Raw genomic sequence first — 23,556 nt, 5'->3', positions numbered from 1 at the left:
TCTATCCATTCTCTGTACCATTTATCCTACTGCCAAAATCACATTTTTCCTCATCATGAAGCCACTTTTTGCCCTCTCGTAGCATGAGTTTTGTCTTTAAATACTTCATTCTTGATTTTCCTTTTGTAAATGTAGATCTCGTATTTATGCTGTTATACACTTTTCATATTCTGCAATTTTAAGCATTTTTTTGTTTTTACTTGTTTTAACTTTTTTGATTGCTACTTTTGCATGTAATATTGTACTAACTTTTTTTCTTCTATTAGAAACATTTTTTTTGTAATATGCATTATATAATCCAACTTTATCTTCATAATATTGCACAAGTTTATGTAATTCTATTTCCTTGTATTATTTAAACTTTTTCACATACAACTTTTAGATTTTATTTTTTACATTTTTTTTCCAAGAATTTTTCTCTTTCCCGGAATATTTAGATGTAATGTGATGTTAGTGAGTCGGCATGAGTGTCTGCATGGGTGTTATAACTCAACTCGAAACAACACTTTGATATTTTTTCTTGTAATTTTCAGATTTGTCTGAATAATAAACAATAATTAGACATACATGATGGAATTAAATCTGCATCTTTTATACAATGACTTTCACAGCACAATTGAGTCTATGAGAAATTCACCAAATATTGATGGAGGCACATGCCTATACGAGTCTTTTGTTGTCACTCCCCAAATGTTAGCTGCTTCTCCTTTTGCAAACCGTGCAGTTCTCTGGCCCGATTCTTCAGTTCTTCCGCCTTCTTGTCATCCTTCTCAGTGCCGTCTCCCAGCTTGTACATGCGGCTGGCGTTGGCGCAGCCCCACACGTGTCCCAGCTCACAGGCCCGCATGGCGTACTTCAGCGCCACAGTCATGTCTGACTTGAGCCCTTTGGCGTTGTTCGCAATGTACATGGCGCTGAGGTTGAAGCAGGATGGGGCGAAGCCGCCAGCGCATGCCCTCTCATAGTAACGGCGGGCCATGTCTGGGTCGGAGGCGCCGCCCTCCAGGGCCCGCCCATCGTGAGCCAGCAGACCCACGCTGTGGCAGGCGTCGGCGGACCTCTTCCCGCCGGTGTTGCAAGCTCGCATGAAGCACGAGTAGGCGCTTTTCAGGCACTTGCTCACGCCACCTGGTAGGAACATTTGGCATTCTGAATAACGTGAAGAATTAATGTTTTCATTTTATTGCTATTATCAGTGAGGGGATTTTTTTTTTTTTTAATCTCAATGTATGATAATAAAGTTAATTTATTTCTTAAAGTAGTTTATTTCTTAAAGTAGTAACATTGGAGACAATTTTGCAATTTGAGAATTAGTTTTAAGGCAAACGCTAATGAGAAGAAAATGGACAGTTCTTAAAAAAAAAAAGGACATGTCAAAAATGACAAATTAAAAGAAAAAGACACTTAGGAAAATTACCACATTATCCATCCATCTGTCCATCCATTTAAATCTATGAGAATAAGCTGTTGTGGAAATATTACATGAAAAAAAAAAGACAAATCTGAGTAAGAAATTAAGCATAATTTACATCATGGCTAAATGTATTTTTCTAATTCCAAAAACAGCACTTTTTACAAATCCACATTTACAAGATTTATTTTCTTCTTCGAAAAAAAGTAGACAAATATTAATGAATTTTTTTTTTTTTTTTTTTTTTTTTTTTTAGTTGTAAACATACGAGGACATTTCACAATTCACAAGAAAAAGTCACTATTTTAGACATTTTGATACTACAGGAACATGAAAAAAAAGAATACATTAATAAATTGCAATAATTTCTGAGTGTTTTGGGGGTAAGTAGTAATATTGGAGAACATTTCATACTTTTAGATGAAAAACAGACAAATATTGAGAAAAAACATCTTTTGAAAAAAATTTATGTATGGTATTGTACAACAAAATTTTACAATTAAGAATAAGGTCAATGTGTTAGGATTTAAAAATAACGAAAAATTTTTACTTTATACTTACTTTAACCGGAAAATCACAATCTCAGAAATAAAAATATTATTTTCAGAAGAAAAGTAGACAAATATTGAGATTTTATTCAGCTGTAAAAGCATGAGAACATTTCATAATTCGCTACAAAAAAATACGCCTTTTAGATATTGAGAATATGTTGAACCGCAGCAACGTTGGAAAAGTTAAAATATACAGTACAAGAAAAAAAATGCATCATTGCAAGATAAGGTTGAACAATTTCACTAATATGCTATACAAGTACCAGGACATATTGTATAATATACTAACACGTGTAATTACACGTAAGTTCTCATTAACATTGTGACACTTTAGTATAATAAATATTACTACTTTCCTGTAATGTTTAGCCTTTTTATTTTCCCGGATTATTTTCTGAGAATATAAACTTTTCTAATAATTTTTCTCTATGAGATAGATTAGATCGATAGAACGATCGATAGACATACAGACAGTACCTTTGCCTGTGACATGGTAAATCCCCAGTTTATAGCAGCTTCCTGGATGGGTATGTTCGTCACAGTTGTGTTTGAGCACCTGTGCAGTAGCCTCGAAGTTCCGTTTCACTGCTTCCATATAATCTGCTAACATCTGGCATCCTGACAAACAAACACTTTGACTGAAAACCATACTGTACATATAAATACTGTATACACATCTATTTGTTTTTACCTTCGGGGTCGTTCGCCTTATAGCAACTGTAGCTGTACTCCATACCCAACTGGTCCAGATACTGCTTGACTTCTTCGTCATTTTCAAAGTTAACGAACCCCGCCATTTGGATGTCCAAAATATAGTTTTGATGTCAAAATATGTAATGAACCTCTTGCTACACGCTCAGTTACTCGTTATGACCTTGCTGTGTTATATATGGCCTGAGTTTCAACAACGCCACTTTTGAGATATCCCGTTCCGGAGATAGTTAATTTACCATTGATTAAACCACAAAACAGTATAACAACGACAATGACTGACTTTAAACTAGCGAAAAAGAAAGGAAGTAAATAAATATACCACTTAGCATGCGCTTTAAATCAATCCCTTACGCACTTCCGTAGATCCGCCTCCTCACTAAGTACTTCCTGTAGTAAGCAGCTTCCGTAGATTTTCGCGTTACATTTTAATACTTCCACTACAATGTTAACTATAATCTTGTTCTGTTTAAAATAAATGCTGTAATTCAGTAAGTTATATATCAGAAATACAATATTTCTTAAAACAAGGTAGACATATTATAAATATAAAAAATAAAAAAAAATCAACGGCCCGTCATTTACGATTCATCATTTTGCGCGTAGAAGATATATACTTAATGAAAAAGAAACATAACGTAATATGATACCCAATATATTATGTTTTTTTTTTTAAACGTTTCATTTCCTAAACGTAGCTCACCGCTTTCCGTACACCCGCCTCCTAGCCTCTAATCTACTTCCGGAGTTGTGACCTTTTGTTTACGGTCTGTCACGTCAAAAATAGCCTCGACTACTCCCCCCACATTAACGCGTAATATACACGTACGCTTCATCTGATGACATAATATTCAAACTGTAAACAATCAACAAACATGATTTGCAACAAAGTGGATCGTCGTCGACGCTGTGGTTCGGATGGCGACCGGAGGCGACAACAAGTGAACTAGCTAATTAGCCTAGGCAGCTTCTCCAGCCGTCTCAGCAGTTGGCCCGGCGTTGGGGTGAGAGGACCGGCCAAGCTGGAGCCATTACACAACCTGTGAGGATAACACTTCCTTGTCGCATAGGCTAGAATCGTTCCATAACAATGGCCTCCAGCTTTCTTAATGCGGTAGGTTTCGCTTTATCTCTGTTTCGGCTTCACGTTCGACTGTTTTCTGGTGTTTGACGGGGTGCTGCTGTGTGTTCCGCAGGATGAGGCATCCCCGGCGAGCCTGACGGACCTGTGCCTCACCTTCGTAAGCCAGAACCTGGAATGTTTGTGCGTGAAGCGCGCCGACGGATCCCTGTGCTTCCGGGAGGCCGTGCTCTTCCCACAGGAGCTTGCAGACCAGCTGCTGGCCAAAATGGCAACCGAGGGTAAATATACGACAGAGCAGAGGAGGCAAAATAGCTCACACTCACTTTCATAAAAAAAAAAAAAAATGTATGTATATATATATATATATATATATATATACATACATTATAAATGTGATTCACTTCATTTATTTAAGTAAAAGTAAAAAAATACGTAGATAGTTTGACCTCCACTTGCCTGTATCTGTATGCACTTAACCCAACATGTGAGTGCAATGACAGAGATGAAGGTTGGTTATCATCTCCAAACATGGGAATGTAGAAAAAAAAATATATAAAAATATCTATGACAGGTCTACTGAACGACAGCACGGTGGGCGTGTTCCGGAACTGCGAGTACCTTCGGTTGAGGAGAGCATGCGTCCGCACGGCGCGCATATCCGCCGAGGCGTTCCAGCGAGCCCTCTGTCCTCATAGGCTGTTAGAGCTGGACGCCGCCCGAGTCAACGCCGATCTCACAATCCCAGACATTCTGCAAGGGCTGGCCACAAATAAATATTGTCAGGTAAGAAAAGAATGCAGTCAAAAAAATGCCTGCTATTCAGTTTAACCTCTTTTGTTTTCTATTGGGGTCTTGGAAATGTGTGCACTCCCTACAACCCGTTTAAGCAATAAAGTGTATGTACAGTATGTATTCGTATAATTTTAATGTATTCGTATTAAAGTAAAAAAAAAAAAGGCTTAGATTTCTATGGTGCCTGCACTTTCCTGTATGCTCTCCCTACAACGTCAGAAGCAGAAGAGACAGATGAACCTTATGTCCAACAAAACTAGCAATGATATGAAACTATCAGGTAAATATTGTGCATATATGGTTTCCACTTGCCTGTATGCGCTCCCTACAACATCATGAGCGCAACGGCAGATAGGTGTTGTCATCTCCCATCTAAAATTGCAACAGTATGAAACTTAAACTATCCAACTTGGGTCTCGATATGGGTTTTCACTTGTGTGTATGCACTCCCTACATTATCTTGAGAGCAAGACCGACAGATGAATATTTTGTCAGACATAGCCATGATGTAAGACTCCATCTAGATATGATGCCACAGTCATATGTATGGGCTCCATTTATTTGTATGCACTCCTTTAAACATTGTGAGAGCAAGATGAACAGTTATGGTCCGTTCCCATCAAATGTAGCCGTGGTATGAGACTCCAGTGAGATATTGTGGCCTGTATACACTCCCTACAAGTATAAATGGATGAAACCTGTACTTTAACTAATCAAAAAAATAGCAATGATACAAGACTTTTTCCAAAAGGTACAATTTGTGGCTAGACATGGTGGCGTGTATAGCCTCCACTTGCCTGTATGCACTCCTCACAAGGACAGACATCTGAACCCCGTGCACCACCCACCATGCAGGAGTCCCTCCAGCGACTGGTGCTGACGGGACTGACCATGTCCTCGCTGGAGGAGCCGAGCCGTCACGGCTTCAGCGCCCTGCAGGGCCTGCGCTCGCTCTCCCTGGCCAACGTGGACTTCTACGACTCCGGTCTGGCCGACGTGTGCTCCCTGCCGCGGCTGGAGAGCCTGGACCTGTCCAACACGTCGGTCACCAACCTGAATCCGCTGCTGGGCCTGAAAGAGAGGCTGCGCTCGCTCACGCTGCACCAACTGAAGCGGCTGGAGATGAGCACAGCGCAGCTCCTGGGCGTCATCGGCCAGCTGGATGTGTTGCAGGTGAGCGGACGGGTGGGCTCCATGCCGCGGGCCCCACAATTTATTAATTAGTTGTGTGCGCCTATTTGTCTGCAGCACCTGGATATCAGCGATGACAAACAGTTCACCTCCGACGTCGCTCGTCAGCTGCTCGGACAACCGGGTATACTTCCCGCTCTTGTTTCCCTGGATGTGTCGGGAAGGAAACAGGTAACCCAAAATTAATTGTTCTTGAAAAGTAAAAAAAAAATTGTCCAGTAACAATTATTTAACTACAAATTCATCCATCTGCTTTCCATTTTCCCGCAAAATCTTTATTAGGCCAATGTGCACACAGTGCATACAAGCCATAAAAAAAAAATAAAAAAATTGGATTTTGCTGACAATCAGATCCTTTTTTTTTTTTTTTTTACAGGTGACAGACGCGGCCGTGAAGGCGTTTGTGGAAGAGAGACCACAAATGACTTTTGTTGGACTTCTGGCCACGGATGCCGGGTTTTCAGAATTCCTCTCCGGAGACGGAAACTTGAAAGTAGGATTTGGGATTTTATAATTGAATTAAATAATCATATACTTTATTAAAGTGAATTAATTAGAAATACTAAAATAAAAATGGCCATTTGTTGTTATTTAAATAAACCATTTAAATTGAAAAAATAGTAAATACAAAAATTGACACGTTTTTAATTTTTTTTAATAAATTTTGTTTAAAATAAATTAGTATTTTATATCAAAACAAACCAATTAATAAATAAAAAATATTAATCACAAACATTTTACTTGGCTTGTTTTTTTTCCCCTTTTACATCATGTACAACTCACCTATCTGTCTTTTAAAAAAAAAATATATATATCAAATATTGAGCAGGAAAATTTGCCCACCCGTGAAATAACTAGCAACGACCGCTTGTGTGTGTTTGAACAGGTGACGGGGGAAGCCAACGAAACGCAGATATGCGAGGCGCTTCGCCGCTACAGCGAGCGGGAGGGTTTTGTGAGAGAGGCGCTCTTCCACCTCTTCAGCCTCACGCACGTCATGGAGAAGCCTCGGCCCGACATTTTAAAGGTGCGGACGCACGCGCTGCATTCCGCCTCAGTTCCGCTGACGACTGCAAAATGTCTTTCCAGCTGGTGATCCTCGGCATGAAGAACCACCAGGCCACTCTCAATGTCCAGCTGGCGGCGAGCGCGTGCGTCTTCAACCTGACCAAGCAGGACCTGGCGGCCGGGATGCCGGTCCGCCTGCTCAGTACCGTCACTCAGCTCCTGCTGGAGGGCATGAGGACGTTCCCCAACCACCAGCAGGTAGAGAATCGTTTCACTTGGTGCTGCTGTTTTGGTTTGCAGCCCAGATCAAATGAGCTCAGCTCACTTGGGTATGTGAGCAATAGTGCCTCTTAATCGAGATAACTAAAGGGAAGTTTCCAGACAGACAGACAGAAAAACCTTATACCCATAACAAATAGGAATAGTATAAGACTCAAAACTATTCATTTTGGGGCTAGATATGGTGGCCAGGACTCAGGAGTGTGTATGAGCTCTACGTGTCTGTATGCACTCCCTACATCAGTAGACAGATTACTTTTTTTTATTTTTTAATGTTGTTTTCCATCAATAAATAGCAATGATACAAACTATCCAATTTGGGTCTACACATGGTGCCTCAGTTGTGTGTATGCACTCCACACAAGGACAGATGGATTGAAACACTGTAGTTCCCCTATTAAACAGAGGAACAATGCGAGTCTCAAGCTATCCAGTTTGGACACGATGGCTTAGTAGTGTGTATGCACTACCCATAAAGGCAGACTGATAAATCCGTTATATCTTTTGCCAAAAAAAATAAAAATAATCATCCAGTTAGTGATGAGACATGATTGTGTATGGCCATCACTTGCCTGTATGCACTCCCTACAACATCAGGAGTGTAACGAGAGACAGATTGATTAATCTTATACCAACTAAAACTAGGAACAATATGAGACTCAAAACTATCCACTCTGGGGCTACACATGGTGACGTGTATGGCTTCCACTTGCCTGTATGCACTCCCCACAGCATCAAGAGTTCAATTGTGGACAGGTGTATAAATAAATGATATGGGACACTGTCCCATTTGATACTAGACAAATGGGTCAAGAATGTGAATGGCCTCCACTTGCCTGTATGCACTCCCTTTAACACTGGAGTGCACAAATGAATGGACCTATACCACTAGAGTGCACGGATGAACCATATACATGAAATGTGATAATGACATGAGACTCGGCATGGTTGCTTAGTAGTGTGTCTACACTCCCAACAAAGACGGATAAATTAACCTGGTTTGAGGGTGTCTATGGCCTCCACTTGCCTGTATGCATTCCCTACAACATCAAGAGTGCAACAACAGATAGGCGAGTCTTGCATGTCATCTTGCCCCAAAAATAGCAATGACTCAATACATTCAATATGGGGCTATACTTTGCGTCTCAATAATGTGTATGCACTCCCTACGATGACAGCCATCTACAGTACATGACGTTTCTCTCTTTATTTTCCAGTTACAAAAGAACTGCCTGCTGTCTCTCTGTAGTGACCGCATTTTACAAGAGGTGCCGTTTAACAGGTAGGAAGTGAATGCTTTACTGGCCAAAACATTAGGTACACACGTGCAAAAATGCAACGTTTAAAAACAGACATTTTTGGTGCTCATTTTCAAGGTTTGAGGCAGCAAAACTGGTGATGCAGTGGCTCTGTAATCACGAGGATCAGAATATGCAGAGGATGGCTGTGGCCATCATTTCCATACTGGCTGCCAAGGTATGTTAGTGCATGTATGCATGTGTATGTGTGCATACATAAACCTCTGAATGTCTTTCTCCTTAGTTGTCCACAGAGCAAACTGCCCAGCTGGGAGCAGAGTTGTTCATAGTGAAGGTAACGATCCAAATTTTCCTTCATCAGAGTGATGACGTTTCATGGCTTACATACTATCCGCCATTTGCTTTCCCGCAGCAACTGCTCCACATCGTTCGTCAGAAGGCCACTCAGGGCATGGCCGACGCCACCCTCAAGTTCACCCTGAGCGCACTGTGGAACCTCACCGACGAGTCGCCGACAACTTGCCGCCATTTTATTGAGAACCAAGGACTCGACCTGTTCATCAAGGTTCTCGAGGTGCGAGTCCATTTACAATTGTTAGGGTTGGTCTTGGTCTCATGATGTCAAAAGGTGCCTCTAAAGTTAATTCTAACTTTTGTGAATTTTGCCATTTAGCTCGTTGTTAAAGAACAGCAAGTTGTATTAATTAGCTGTAATAATGTATGTCTGTGTGGGAAGAGTGACTCACTTGCTTTGTCCTTTCTCCACAGTCTTTTCCTAACGAGTCGTCCATTCAGCAGAAGGTTCTGGGCCTGTTGGTGAGCAATTTTTATTATTGTAGAATTATGAACTCTGAGTCATATAGCGCACATTCACTGCATACCTTCTTGTGTGCTAGAACAACATAGCGGAGGTGGGCGAGCTGCACTGCGAACTGATGGTCCACACCTTCCTGGACCACATCAGGACTCTGCTGCACAGCCCCGAAGTGGAAGTGAGCTACTTCGCCGCCGGCATCCTGGCGCACCTGACGTCACGGGGAAAGGACGCCTGGACGCTCGGCCCTGAACTCAGGTCCTCCCTGCTGGAGCAGCTGGTAAGAGACACGACTGGGAAAGTGCGATTTAAAAAAAAATACATAAATAAAATAGTCAGACTGAGCCTCACGTGTTCCTCTTCTGCTAGCACGATGTCATCATGAAGTGGCCTGCACCTGACTGCGAGATGGTGGCCTACAGGTATGAAATTCTGGAAAACTACTTGAGCATTGATTCATTATCATCGGCATCCAACTTGAGGACTATGTACTAGGATGTGCTTTGATCTCACCAAAATCAGTCAAAATCCAGTAAAACAGCCGGGAGCAAACGGGATTGCTTTTGTGAAAATGGCCGGGAGCGAATGAGTTAAAATAAAAAATATATATATATAAAAGTTAAAACTAACAGTTAAGAACTCAAACTGAACTAATTTAAAAAAAAACACTAAAACTAAATTTAAAATGCAAAAATCAAATGTTACTATAATGAAAATTCCAAAACATGACTATATCTACTCTATATATTTCTCACTAGTCGGCCATTTCAGCGAGCGCACTGGACTGGTAGAAAACTGTATCTTCCTACTAATGTTTTTCCCCAAACTGAATGACATTTCTGCATACTTTGGTTTTCTAATATGACAATTACAGTAAGGCAAAAACCACTAGTGGGCATTTTAGACTGGAAGTTACTGGTATGTGACAAGTGTTACTGGTGCAGCCCAGTAGTTCACTGTTAAGGTTTAATTTCTTACGTCTGTCTTTTTATGAGTTCTCCCTTGTCGTTCTACTAGTGTACTGAATTGTCTTACTGGTGAGGACAAAGAACATACTAGTCCACGGACCTTAATCTGGTTATCATGAATAAATCAAACAAATGCACAACATGTTAAGACTTGCAAAGACATCAAAGTGATATGAAAATATTGCTGACGTACATGCATGTCGCCCTTTAGGTCGTTTAATCCCTTCTTTCCCCTGCTGGAGTGCTTCCACACGCCAGGAGTCCAACTGTGGGCTGCATGGGCCATGCAACATGTCTGCAGCAAGAACGGTGAGTCAGACATTTCATGTTTAGAAAGTATTCGCGGACAAGTCGTTTGATTTTCAGTCAAAAAAAAAGAAAAATCCTATATGAGTAGTGTCTTGCAAATAGGCGGGCTTAACAGTATTATGAATATTTGTGACAGTTTTGTGTGTTTGTACGCAGCCGGGCGCTATTGCAGTATGCTGTTGGAGGAAGGAGGCCTGCAGCAGTTGGAGCGGGTGCACGCCAACCCACAAACACACCCGGACGTCGGGCATCTTACCGAGAGCATATTGGGAAGCCTGGAACGCCACCGGGTGCGCATGGGCCATTCCACCGCCGTCCGCCCTCTACCGCGTCCATAAAGTCCACCAGGGTAAAAAAAAATAAAAAATAAAGATACAGGCCCCCTTCAAATATGTGTCGGATTTTTTTTAAAAGGTTCTCTAACATCATCTAATTCTTTTTCTCTTTCAGGTAAGCAGGCCTGCAACACCCGAGTGAGTGTCTCCAGTGAATGGACAGAGTACGCAGTCGTTTGCACACAAACCTTATTTATATTATATACGAATGTTACAAGTACGCTTCAAAGTCGATGAGATTTCGTTCTTGTTTGATGAGCTGGAGCATGCCGCAATGATACTTAGGTGCTGTCAAATGAGAACATAAAGAATATGAAACTTAGGTCAATAATGTCATTTAAGCTACACAGAATGATGATGGAGTGACATATGTGTAGTATACTTATAGAGTGTAAAGTCCAAATAATACAGAGAATAATTTGTAATTTTACGAGAAAAACAGTCAAATCTCAGGATAATGTTGGAATTTTACAAACTAAATTGACTAATAAGACTCTCATAACTGCTGGATTCTCTCTCAAAAAACAAAATGTTTCTCTCAAAACTTATACCTCATATTATTGTCATGCCATCAAACTATGAAAATATCACACAAAAAAATGAAGTCTAACATTAGATGGATGTCTGTATACAGAGTTAAAATGTTCATAATTATCTGTCAAAAAATTAGAGCAGTCAAACGCTTACATTTTTTTAATAGGATTAATCACATCTTAGAATCATGATTAATCACTTCATTAAAAAGGCTTTTTATCAACATGTTTTGCCCGCCAAATTTGAAGAACATCTGTTATGTGTTGATTCTTTCGACATTTAACGTTATGACATTTTTTGATCCGCTGCACGCTCTCATCCTCTTCTTTTTCTAATAAATTAATTGCCGGCACTTGCATAATTTAAAATTCTCAACTCAACTCAAGTTTATTTATATAGCGCTTTCAAACAGCCTGAACTGTCACAACGCGCTTTCCAGAACACACACACACAAAAAAAAATAAAAATTAACACCAATACAATCACAACAAATCAACATTCTTCCATCCCGACATACGCTTTGATGTTTGAAACAGTTTTTAGTTTTTAAATGACAAAAAAATTACCCCAATATTTTGACTAGAACAAATATTCCCGTTGATATTCTTGCAACTGCACAACTTTATTTTTGCCACATAATGATATTCCCATGTTACGACTATTCTTATGAGTTCACGATTATTTTCATAAACATCATGACTTTATTCTAAATGCTATGATTTTATTCTCTCTACAACTACATTTTTGCAACATCGTGGCTTTTTTCCTGTAATGCGATTCGATTTTATTCACAGCCACAAATGCGTCCATTTTTTTTTTTGTTTTTTTAACAACTTTTTTTTTTCTCGTAACATTATGATTTTATCCCTGTAAGATGAGTGGGCATGTTTGTTAGCTTCAAAGCAGTTATAGAATGTGTAAATATGCTCTAAAGGAGAAACTGTATTAGCTTGTTAAGAGTTGCATCACATTTTATTGTATGCTGTTATTGTTGTTAATTATGAGTCATTGTAATAAAAAAAGAAGAGATGCAAGTATCCACTTTGATACTATTGGTTATTATTTCTAATTAGGAAATCAAGAACATGCCATTTACAGTTTTATTTAGCTGGCTTATACCATACATGACATTTTGGACTGATTCCTTATGAGTTAGTGTCATTTGATGGGGGGGGGGGAGAAAAAAAAAAAAGTGATTAATTCCCCAAAAATAAAAACAGCTTATTCGCCGATGTATCGCGGAGGTCTCTTCTCTATGAAGGCCGCCATTCCCTCCCGTCTGTCCCGTGTCGGGATGACCTGAAATGGTCGACACACCCGCCATTTTTATTCTGCTGGTACACCTGCGCAAGCTACCGAGAGCCAACGCAAGAGCTGAACACTTGCTCAAGAGTGGAGTTGTCGTTTACCTGAGCGTAGCACATCCTCTCGATGGCCATCGCTGAGGTGATGTCAACCTTGTAAGAGTCAAATGTCAGTCATGGCGTCCAATTGGTGTAAAATGTCGACAATGCTAAATAACTTGTGTACCTCCATGCCTCTGTTCATCGCCTCTTTGGCCATCCGCACAGCGATGGGAGCCTGGTGGACAGTTTGATCATTTGACTCAAGTCAAACAAAGCTTTGATTCAATCATCCTCTTCTTAACTTGGCAGGGAAATAACACAATTGGAGTCTGTGTTCCAGGGCAATTATTTCCTTGACTTCAGTAGGAAATGCTAACACCTGAATGGAAGCACTTCACAAAAAGTCCTTTAAAAGCTGAAATATCCTCCTGACTACCAGCAATTGAAATTTGTCCTCTGTAGTGGACCTGTTTAAACCTGAATATCTCCCACCCAGTGCATACGATTGAATTTTGTGCTCTATAGAGGACATTCAGAGCTTTCCAATGATACCAAATGTGTAGGGGTGGGGCTTTGCTACCTTTGATTGCATCATATAAGAAAATGGCTTACCTCAGTGCAAGCACTTTTTAGGGAAGAGGGAAAGTAAGTGTATAAAACTTTATATTGAACAAATTTAGGCTTTAAATGTTATATTTTCTATGACTCCTAAGAACACATAAAAGTATTGTTTGAATTATTTTAACTGTATTTGAGCCTGGCATTTAAGTTTTAAAAAATGTCCTCTGTAGTGGACACATCATAGCTTAAAAATAAAAACTTATTTTGTTGTGTGTACACCATGGTTGGCCCATTTATCCACTCGGTCGCCACCGTGGCCTTGCTGACTGCAGGCGTCTGAGCCGGAGTAGAAGAAATATGGAATGGCAGAAGCCCGCAAAGGAAGATGCGAGGAGGGGGGGGAATGATAAATTGAAGGAAGATTTAATGGTCTGAAGAGAAGGTAGAGTCAGACCTGGGGCAGGATCTCTCTGGCCAGGCCGAGCGCCTCCATGTACGCCGCCTCTCCCGTCTGGTCCTGCTGCACTGCTCTGTTCACCAGGCCCATCTCGGCGGCTGCCTGCCCCCCTACTCGCCTCCCTGTGAGGAGGGAGAAATATATGCTCCATACAGATCCCTGCGGACTAGTGAACCCCCGCTATATCGCGGTTCCTAGAACAATTGTGTATATGTTTGCCTTCAGTGTAGAAACACATTATGCCACAACAACATAAGCAGTATCGACATCTACTGGAACGAGATGGAGAATTCATGTATAATAAATCTGATATTGTTTATTGTAATACAAAAATCATTCCGCTCAACTCTATATTGCACATTTGTACTTTTTTGCGGGTTCAGATACCACCTGTGAAGATGAGCTCCTTTGCCAATGCCAGTCCCACAGTGCGAGGCAGCCGCTGACTGCCCCCTGTGGCAAAAAAATAAAAATCGGAAAGTCAAGGATTTCTTTGCCCCGAGTAAAGATTTTGAAGCGTGACGTCTTACCGGCCCCCGGGAGCAGCCCCCGCGTCGTCTCAATCAGGCCCATCTGTGCAGAACATGCTGGGGAAAAGACACAAGAGGACGAGTGAAGGTTGAAGATGATGAGTATCATTAAGGCCGAAGCAGTTCGAATGTAGAAGAAAAATGTTCTGGGTAAATGCGAATCAAAACTCAATCAGTACATATTCTAAACCTACATCTTTTAAAAGGTGCGTTGTGGAGTTTAAAATGTTAATGTTAAACAATTCGTATTTTAAATTCAACATTTTCAAAAGTCCAAAGATTTGAATTTGAAACTAAAGAAAATCTTGGAAAAATGTTCCTCAAAAGGTCAAACAATTTTTCACCCAAATGTTCTGGAATAACTTTCTTTAAAATAAATAAATAAAGAAATATAATTTTTAACAACCAAAAATATGCTTCAATAGGCCCAAAATAAATAAATAAATAAATAAATAAATAAATAAATAAAATAACCAACAAATAAATAAATAACTGTAAAGACTATTACTATTGTAAGAATTTTGAACTTTTTTTTTCTTTTTTTTAAAGAAGAAAACGATGTACATTAAAGGTAAAACAAATTTAAACGAACTTAACTTTATTTTTCTGGAAAAATATGCCTCAAAGTCAAAAGTCAAACAATTTAAAGGGATTCTTGACTCATTGAATATGATTGGTCATTATCTACTTCCTCAGCACAGGGGATGTCATCATCAGTTGACAGCAAGTAGAAAAATTACTTTTTAAAATGTACTAAATGTACATGAAAAATAACGAAGTTGTCATTAATTATACACGAAATATTAACTTTTTACTGCTGAAAATGTCTCAATGAGTAAAGTATCCCTTTAAGATGTTTCTGGGTGAAAATATACCTAAAAATTAAAATAATGTCAATTCAATTTTTTCTGCAAAAACACGTCAAATTTGTAAGGAATTTTCCTTAAAATTTAGAGCTCAAAAGTGCAGCAAATTCACATCCGAAATATTCGGGAAAATATCTCTTTAAGAGGTCAACAATTTCTAGTGTCACCAGCTGTGCGGAGATCACAGGCCAAGGCGAGCTCCAGTCCACCTCCCACGGCCACACCGTCAATGGCTGCTATGGTGGGCATTGGTAACAAGGCTGAGCAACACACAAGAAGCAAGTCATGTTTTTTTTTACATTCAAAATAGAAAAGCTTCAAATTTGTTCTCATTTCTTACCAATCTGAGTCATGAGGGATCGCAGGCCGTGAACAAACAGATCGGACTCCTCATTGTTCATCAAAGCCCTTTCTTTTAGGTCTGCGCCTGCAAGGACCAGCAAAAATGACAGTGGGATATATTTTTTTCTGGAAAAATATGTTTCAAAAGTTCTAACCAAAATGTTTTGGAAAAATATGCTTCAAGTATTGAACAATTTGAATTTTTAAAATATTGCTGAAAACAACAACAATAATGTTAAATTTTAAAATAACATTTTGTGGAAAAATAGTCTCCCTTTAAAGTCAAACATATATATATATATATTTTTTTTTAGGCAAATATCAAAAGACCATGAATTTAATTTGAAAACTAATTGTTTTCAAAAGTCAGAACCATGTGAATTTTACACTCACATTTTTTTGTGAAGAAAACAATTAAACATATGCCCTAACGGTAACACAATTTGAATTTTAAACCAATCATGTCAAAAGTCATACAATTTAATTTAAACCACTTCTGTTTTATTTAATCTTTACTTGAGCTTTATTAGTACAGCGCTCACCTGCACAAAAAACACCAGGAACTAAACTCCTGAAGACAAGCACGCGCACTGTCGAGTCACTGGATACCATGGACACCAGCTCCCTCATCTGCTCACACAATACTTTACTCAAGTCATCATGCGTGTGCATGTACGACTGCGTTCGTGTATGCGCACCTGTGACACAAATACATGACCCAAAGCGTTCCGGGCCTTGTGTCTGCACATGAGCACCTCCACAATGCCTGAAGAAGAGAATGAACACATTTTAGTATAAGTATAAAGTACCATGAAATTGGAACAGAACTTCAAAAAGCGTAGAACAACTTGAGTCAATGATTAGTTGTGACTTGCTGCAAATGTTTGACAAGAGCTAAAAGTTTGTAACTGAAGTCAAAATGGATGACACACAAGGCAGTATTATCATAATGTCAATAATGTGTTTAATTTCTCTAAAAGTCTGTATTTGCTCCACAGCGGTCTAGATCTTGGAAACGCTTAAAAAAAAAAAAAAAAAAAAAAAAAAAAAAAAAAAAAAGTCTTAATCCTTTGTGAAATAGTAAAAGCAACATTATGAGTAGGCCTCAAACTATAGCCATAAATTGTTTACCTCAAACATGTATGTCAAAATAAGTGTCCAACTGGCGTAAAATGCTGCAGCCCGAGTATCGACTAGAACTATAAGTGTAATGTTCCCCCAAATTTTTAGACAAGCATGATGAGCATTTCGCAAAATCCGCATATTGTTTATGTTTACGTCAATAAAGTCTAAAAGAACTCAAACAAAAGTACGCCTCTGCTCATTCCGAAATGCTGATGCTCAAGTGCTGAATTGAATTAGAAGTGTGATTCACTAAACTTTTGGAATGACGAGTCACCCACTAAATTCACGTTTAGCTTAAAAAAATCAAAAGACAACCTTCAACGCCATTATTATTAATTAACCCCTGGGCGTTATCTTATTTTGAAATGACTTGGTCAGAACCATCAAAAAGCCCAAAACGGGTCACAATAATGCCTTACGGTTTTAATAATAAACAATTTGCATCTGTTATGTATTATATTTAGCATGAATTTGACGTGTGTCAATGGAAGACTCGTGATCCACCTTCGTCCTTCCCGGGCAGTCTCTTGAGTTCCACCTCCAGTTCGCTACTTCCGGCTTCCGTGTGTTGCTGCTTGCCGCCACGAGCGCCACGGAAGCCGGCTACGGCCGCCAACACTCGAGCCCCATGTGAACCGAATTGCGACGACCACAAGCCGCGGAGCAGCAACGACGACATGCTCGCTTTTGTAGAGGATGACGCACATCCGCAGCTTTGCAGGAAGTTTATCGTTGAGTTTCTTCCTGGTTAACAACAATGCGGAGGAGGCGCTTGCATAACTGGGAATCATCAGATATCATTTCCACCATAGCGATCACGTTTCTTTCAAAATGTAGAAGGCCTATTTTTACTTCTTCGATGTGGGTTGTCATATGCCTGACGTTTCGTGTGTTCTTTGAACGCATCTGTACAGTTGTCGCAGAGCAGAAAACAGCGCGCGGTGTTCAAGTACAACTTTTTGGCTCGGACCTTTTAGACTTCCATGATTTTATGTATCTGTTGCAATAAGTGGGCAGGGCCGCTTTGTTATTTAATATAACAATATTATATATATTTTTTTAGGTCGATTTTCTTCCCCATAACTATATTCATTCTTCATTAAACTCATTCACTGCCAGTCATTATAGAATTTTTTTACATTTCCAATACTCACGTGATATTCCATTCAATAATTATATATAAACCGAATCTACCAAATAACAGAATAGACTCCCTACTTTTTGTCCCGTCCCGTTCTTTTATAATTGACAGCAGAACAATGTAGGTTTGCCAAAATACAGCCATTTCTCCCATGGACTCTGAAACTGTGTTTATTTCCTATAAAATGGGGCTATGATGTCATCTACCGGTGGTTGGGCATCAGTAAAGTTGTTTCCAAGTTTGATATTTACAGTGGAGCATGCTCAGATTCGCCCCCATTTAGCACCGCTCTAAAAAATACAATTGACAAGTATACTTGTCAAAGGCAGTGAATGAGTTAAAATCATTTATTCATGTTTCACATCGTTTTTGAATGCAGATTAACATCAAGTGTTCAAGTGCAACAACAACAAAAAACAAAAAAACAATTGGTTGTGATGGCAGCCGCAGAGCACACACGCGCGGTAAGGTTTTGCACCAGGCTGCCATGACTACTTTGACCATGCATTATTAAGCAGGTCTTTGCAGGTTATGCAATTACAGCCTGGCAGTGATATGAATGACTGAGAAGACGCGTGTGTGTGTCCCAGACATGAGGTGTAATATCAAGACGTAAAAGAATAGGTCTGACGCTCGGGTTTGTCTGCGGCTTCTGTTGCAGTCGAGCGAAACGCTACCCGACGGATTGCCAAGATTCTGGTTCCGGAGGGGCAACAGGTCACCTCCTTTGCCCTTCTCGTGTGTATGTGCACGTAATGAGACGGAAAACTGGTGGTAGGCGACGGCCACTGCAGGATTGTCAGAGTATGTGTGAGACAACGTGAGCCTGATGGACAGTGAGTGACACCGATGCTCTCTGGTCAAGGACACAGACGTAGATATCAGACTTATGACCTGCACGGAGAACAGCGGTCGCTTTTAAAAACAACCTGCAGCCCAAACGCTAGAGGACAAAGTTATTTTATGGAGCATGCTTCACTGAGCTTATTGGTCAAAAGGGCTGCTGCCCGAGTACCTACTAGAACTATAAGAAGTGCCGTGAAGATTCATGATCCTTTTTAGAGGATGACCGCCATAGACCCTCTACTAAATTTACACTTTGTTTACCTCAAGGAAGTCTCTAAATACAAATCTACTCTGTAGCTGTTCCATAATTGCTGCTATTCGAGTATTGACTAGAACTAGAAGGATTCACAATCCTTTCTGAAAAACAAACGTCCCAAAGTTTCAGACTAAATCTACGCATTGTTTACCTCGAGACTGTCTCTAAAACGCTGATGCCCGAGTGCTGACTAGAATTAAAAAAAAAAGGCAAGACCCTTCAAAGAGAACAAACATCATAAGTCTCTGACTAAAATCATACATTGTCTCCCTCAAGCAAGTTTCTAAAGACAAAAGTGAAACTGGTCTAATACGTACAAGTCTCCAACTGCTCTGAAATGCTGCTGCCTGAGCGCTGACTAGAACTAAGAGAAGTGAAAACGTCCGCAATAGTTTTTTGGAGGGAAAAAAAAAAACGACAAAATGCAACATCAACAAAATTACATGTTCTTTAGTCTTTAGTGTCTGAAAACAAGTCTCTAATTCCTCAAAAATGTTCCTGCCTAAGTATTGACTAGAACCAGGGAGGAATGTAAAATTTCACAATTATTTTTGGAGAACAAACATGAACGGTGCCTCACTAAATGTAAACATTGTCTACCTCAAGCAAGTTTCTAAAGACAAGTCTTTAACTGGTCCAAAATGCACTTGCTCGAAAATTGACTAAAACTAGGAGGATAGATCGCAGTTCCTGAATATCGAACAGTAAATGTGGAAAAATTCACAATCTTTTCCGATTCATAATCCACACATTGCTTACCCCAAATATTTTTTCAAAAATGATGCTGCCAAAGTACCGACTACAATTTGGTACAAATATAAATCCTTGTATAAATTACAAGTGAAATTTAAAACACAAATCCTTGTCTTTACCTTCTTAAGTGGTCACGAAAACTATCCAGACGGCCATCCAGCGTCCCGGTCAAAGCGAAGGCCTGTTGGTGACAGCCCACATGAGTCATATTAGGGAGTGATCCTGTTCCTGCTCCTCTCTCCTTGTTCCTGCCTGTGTCTGCCAAGGAATGAGACGATGCAGCGATGCACCGTGGGCGCACACATTGTGTTTGACCTTTGTGTCGGACATCTTGTCACATTTCGAACATCTCGTTTGCTCAGTGGTGAGGCAGGATCGACTGGTAACAGTCAGTTCAAAATGATGTTTCCATAAGGGATGATCTCGATTAGTGTTTCCTTTTGCTCTATTGTTTTCCAAAACAACGGGAAATGATCATTTAGATTGAGTGCAATGTGGACGCTCAGAGAGATAATTGAGGAAAATCCGCAGTTGGTCAATTTATGGGCTTAATGCACAGGGACAGCATTTTCTTCCAACACAATTCACGCCTACACCTGTTGGACAAAAATATTGGGACACTTCACAAGTGTCCAGATGGTCCAAAATTGCTGATGCTCGAGTACTGACCAGAACAAGTAGTAGTGGAAATATTCACAACCCCTTTTGAGTAAAAAACAACATTAAATCCAAACATTCTTTGGCGCAAATCTCTGAAAACAATGCTTCAAGTGGTGTAAAATACTACTGTTGTGTCACCTAGAACCAGGACAAGTGAAAAGATTCACTTTTTTTTATTTTTATTTTTTTAAATAAAAACATCATAGTGTAAAGCCAAAGAATGTGTGAATTTAGTAATGGTTATTGGCCCATAAAAGATGGTGAATCTTTCCACTTTTTCAACTTCTAGTCGGTACTAGAGCAGTAGCACTTTGCCCAAGTCTCCAAAGACAACTCTTCAACTGGTCCAAAATGCTGCTGCATCAGTACCGACTAACACTTGGCAAAGTGTAAAGACATAATCCTTTTTTTTAGGAAACAAACTTTACAAGTATCTTACAATAAGCCTTCACTTGGCCCAAATAGCTGCTGCTTAAGCATCGACGAGAACGATAAAAAGCAGAACGCTTCACAATCCTTTTGGGGGTAACAATCGTCATACATCTCCAACTAAAAGACAAATCTCCAACTGGTCCAAGATTCTGCTGCCCGAGTACTGACTAGAAAGAAGAAAAAGGAAGAGTGTAAGAAAATGCCAGGTTTCACATTACTTTTGTCCACACAGATAAGGTCAATTCAGTTAACTCCTGAATTGGATAATGTGGCAACCGGCAACTTTGGACAGTCACACATGCACACACGCACACACACATGCCAAAAGCTATAAACCTAATCACTGTAACTGAGGGATGATCTTGCTCTTTACTTCAATTACATTACTTGTAGCGTGGTGGAGGTGGACGTGTTCTGGATGGGAATAAAGGAGCCCAATAACCTGAAGGAAAAGTACAGAGAGGCAAGATGGTCGCGTTGAGCTATTATAACGAGAGGAAAGAGTTATAGCTCCACGCATGAGGACACCGACATGCATTAAAACAAGACGTGAAAAGTCAGAATGTACGTGTGGGTCTGCACTTGTTGATCCCAAGAATCAAGTCACATGCATTGTTGGGGACTTGTTCTTTTTTTCCAATGGGAATTTCGATATTTAATACAGAAGACTTAACACTGGTGAAAAATGCCTGTAATCACTACATAAATAAATTAATGGTCCAAAATGCTGCTAATTTAGTACTGACTAGAACAAAGAGAAGTGAATAGATTCACAATCCTATGAGGAGTTAAAAAAACATCATGAGTCTCCAACTAAATCAAAAGCAAGTCTCAAAACAGCATCCCCCAACTGGTCCAAACTGCTTCTGACCGAGTGTTGACTAGAACTACAATGATTGAAATGAGTCACAATCCTGTTTGAAAAACAAAACTTTGACGTCTCGATACAAATTTGAACATTGTTCACCTCAAGCAAGTCTCTACGAAGTCTCTTCAACTGGTCCAAAATGCTTCAGACTGAGTGCTGACTAGAACTAGGAGTATTGTAAAGAGTTACAATACTATTTGGAAAGCAAAACTTTGAAGTCTATTTAAATTCGAACACAGTTCACCTCAAGCAAGTCTCTATGAAGTCTCTTCAACTGGTCCAAAGTGCTTCCAACTGAGTGCTGACTAGAACCACGTTTACATCAAATGAGTCTCGATAAAAATCTCTCCAACTGGTCGAAAATGCTGCTGCCCAAGTACTGAATAAATGTAAGGGTTCACAATTCTTTTTGAAGAACAGATGATGGGCCATGATTGCTCTCCCACTAATTTTGCACATAAATCAACTCAACCCCAACTTTCCCAAAATGCTGCTGCCCGAGTATTGATTAAAACTAAGACAATTGGACAGTTATTATTGTTAATAACAGTTGAGCTGAAAAATCCATTGAGGCAATTAAAAATATGATTACTGGTCATTCGTCTGCACTGGTCACGCTCTCCAAGCATTTATTTTTTTTCTTTCTGGGGTGTCACAAAGGTGACCACTCTGTCATTTTAGCTAATGAAGCGACCTAATGCTGATGAATGGCTGCGGCCGTCACATAATTACCAGGGCGGGAAATGTACGCCACACATTTTCATTTTCATGGACTCTTTCACACACAAGTGAGCTTAATGTCACTATAAATACTCATTTTCGCTCTTGGGATGTGAGACACATAATAAAAACCTGTAGAGATCCATGCGGAAGCACAAAAAGTTGTTTTTGTTTTTACTTTGATGGGAAGTGATACTAAACATGAGTCATCAAAATTGTTTACAACTAGGCCATGAGCCACATGCTGCTGCTTCACCATTACTGTCTGATATCAACAGTGCCATCACACTGATACTACAATCAAACATAAATGTCCAAACATACATAATTGTTTATTATTACTTGTAACAGCGAGTACAAAAAACATCTCAATGTAATTTCCCATGGGGAAAAATTAAACTACATGGATAATATTTAAATAAGCAATCAAGATCAAACTGAGTCCAATGTTCTGCTTAGTCCCGCAATTAAAAATATAAAATTAATGAATAAACCGGCGGCTGCAGTTCGACGTGAATATGCATAATGAAGTCAACACGCCGCTGGGTGGGGGCACAGAAGGGGAGGAATTAGTCAGTGGAGCATATGAGACGAGGTCTGTTCTATCTGTGTTTGTTATTCAGACGGGCGCTGCTACCGCCGCTTTGGGGCCCAGCGATGATTGAGACGGAAAAATCAGAATGAAAATTACACAGTCATGCAAATACAAAATGGAATATACTCTAGCTAGGAATAACATGATTAAAAGATGTATTCGTTTTCCACACTGGTGATTCAATTTTAAAATGATTGAGCATATATGTACACAAAAAAAAATGACCATACTTTCCCCAAATGCTGCTTCTGAATTTTTGTAGAAAATTTCCCATCAAATTTATATATCTACCTCAAATAACTCTCTGAAGAAACGTCTCCAAACGATCTAAAAGGCTGCTGCCCAAGCCATGACTAGAACCACTAGATGTGGGAAGATTAACAATCACTTTTGTAGAACAAACATGACAAAATTAGCACATTCTATACCACAGGCAAGACTCCATCCGGTCCAAAATGCTGCTGCTCAAGTCCCGACTAGAACTAGATGTGGAGATATTCACAACATGTTTTGAAAAACAAACAAGAGTGTCCTACAATATTTGCTTATTCTTTATATCTGCCCGAGTGTTCAACTTTGGAAAAGAAACACGAGTGTCCTACAAAATGTTCTTCTTTACATCAAGCAAATCTTTGAAGGCATGTTTCCAGCTGGTCTAAAATGCTGAAGCCCAAGTGCTGACTAGAACTAAGAAGTGAAAACTTTCACGATCCTTTGTAGTGAACAAACAGGATGGGAAACCCAGAAAAGTTTGGACAGCTACCTTAAGCAAGTCTCTGGGAAAAAAGTATCTAACTCATCCAAAAACGCTG

The 23,556-nt window shown here is 39.7% G+C and overlaps 3 protein-coding genes across 3 annotated transcripts; 1 reads left to right on the top strand and 2 right to left on the bottom strand.

Annotated features, from left to right (window-relative positions):
• Positions 1-571: 571 nt before the first annotated feature.
• On the bottom strand, positions 572-4,122 carry coa7 (cytochrome c oxidase assembly factor 7). Its single transcript, XM_077535047.1, has 3 exons — positions 2,654-4,122; positions 2,440-2,580; positions 572-1,128 (listed from the first exon to the last, which is right to left on the bottom strand). Exons 1-3 carry the CDS (start codon positions 2,757-2,759, stop codon positions 680-682), a joined length of 696 nt encoding a protein of 231 aa, XP_077391173.1. The 5' UTR covers positions 2,760-4,122; the 3' UTR covers positions 572-679.
• On the top strand, positions 3,389-12,420 carry zyg11 (zyg-11 family member, cell cycle regulator). Its single transcript, XM_077535036.1, has 18 exons — positions 3,389-3,787; positions 3,870-4,035; positions 4,329-4,540; positions 5,405-5,722; positions 5,798-5,911; positions 6,117-6,233; positions 6,627-6,767; positions 6,830-7,006; positions 8,245-8,309; positions 8,404-8,503; positions 8,570-8,620; positions 8,699-8,860; positions 9,055-9,102; positions 9,183-9,380; positions 9,470-9,522; positions 10,280-10,377; positions 10,534-10,726; positions 10,828-12,420. Exons 1-17 carry the CDS (start codon positions 3,764-3,766, stop codon positions 10,713-10,715), a joined length of 2,226 nt encoding a protein of 741 aa, XP_077391162.1. The 5' UTR covers positions 3,389-3,763; the 3' UTR covers positions 10,716-10,726; positions 10,828-12,420.
• echdc2 (enoyl CoA hydratase domain containing 2) lies at positions 10,888-17,338 on the bottom strand. Its single transcript, XM_077535042.1, has 11 exons — positions 16,978-17,338; positions 16,047-16,114; positions 15,891-15,978; positions 15,347-15,433; positions 15,174-15,266; positions 14,141-14,197; positions 14,001-14,063; positions 13,608-13,732; positions 12,777-12,827; positions 12,656-12,703; positions 10,888-12,545 (listed from the first exon to the last, which is right to left on the bottom strand). The coding sequence occupies exons 1-11, from the start codon at positions 17,150-17,152 to the stop codon at positions 12,468-12,470; spliced, it is 933 nt and encodes a 310-aa protein (XP_077391168.1). The 5' UTR covers positions 17,153-17,338; the 3' UTR covers positions 10,888-12,467.
• Positions 17,339-23,556: the final 6,218 nt, after the last annotated feature.

This window comes from Festucalex cinctus, chromosome 10 (assembly GCF_051991245.1).
Source record: "Festucalex cinctus isolate MCC-2025b chromosome 10, RoL_Fcin_1.0, whole genome shotgun sequence".
Classification (NCBI taxonomy): Eukaryota; Metazoa; Chordata; class Actinopteri; order Syngnathiformes; family Syngnathidae; genus Festucalex; species Festucalex cinctus.
This window is presented reverse-complemented; position numbering and strand designations above follow the sequence as displayed.

Coding starts and splice junctions, on each gene's coding strand:
- coa7 (XM_077535047.1), bottom strand. CDS start 2,759: ATGGCGGGGTTCGTTAACTTTGAAAATGACGAAGAAGTCAAGCAGTAT. Junction 2,581..2,653: donor TAAGGCGAACGACCCCGAAG/GTAAAAACAAAT, acceptor TTTGTTTGTCAG/GATGCCAGATGTTAGCAGAT. Junction 1,129..2,439: donor TTACCATGTCACAGGCAAAG/GTACTGTCTGTA, acceptor TGTTCCTACCAG/GTGGCGTGAGCAAGTGCCTG.
- zyg11 (XM_077535036.1), top strand. CDS start 3,764: ATGGCCTCCAGCTTTCTTAATGCG. Junction 3,788..3,869: donor CCTCCAGCTTTCTTAATGCG/GTAGGTTTCGCT, acceptor TGTGTTCCGCAG/GATGAGGCATCCCCGGCGAG. Junction 6,768..6,829: donor CTCGGCCCGACATTTTAAAG/GTGCGGACGCAC, acceptor ATGTCTTTCCAG/CTGGTGATCCTCGGCATGAA.
- echdc2 (XM_077535042.1), bottom strand. CDS start 17,152: ATGTCGTCGTTGCTGCTCCGCGGCTTGTGGTCGTCGCAATTCGGTTCA. Junction 16,115..16,977: donor ACTGCCCGGGAAGGACGAAG/GTGGATCACGAG, acceptor TCTCTTCTTCAG/GCATTGTGGAGGTGCTCATG. Junction 15,434..15,890: donor TCCTGGTGTTTTTTGTGCAG/GTGAGCGCTGTA, acceptor TGGTCCTTGCAG/GCGCAGACCTAAAAGAAAGG.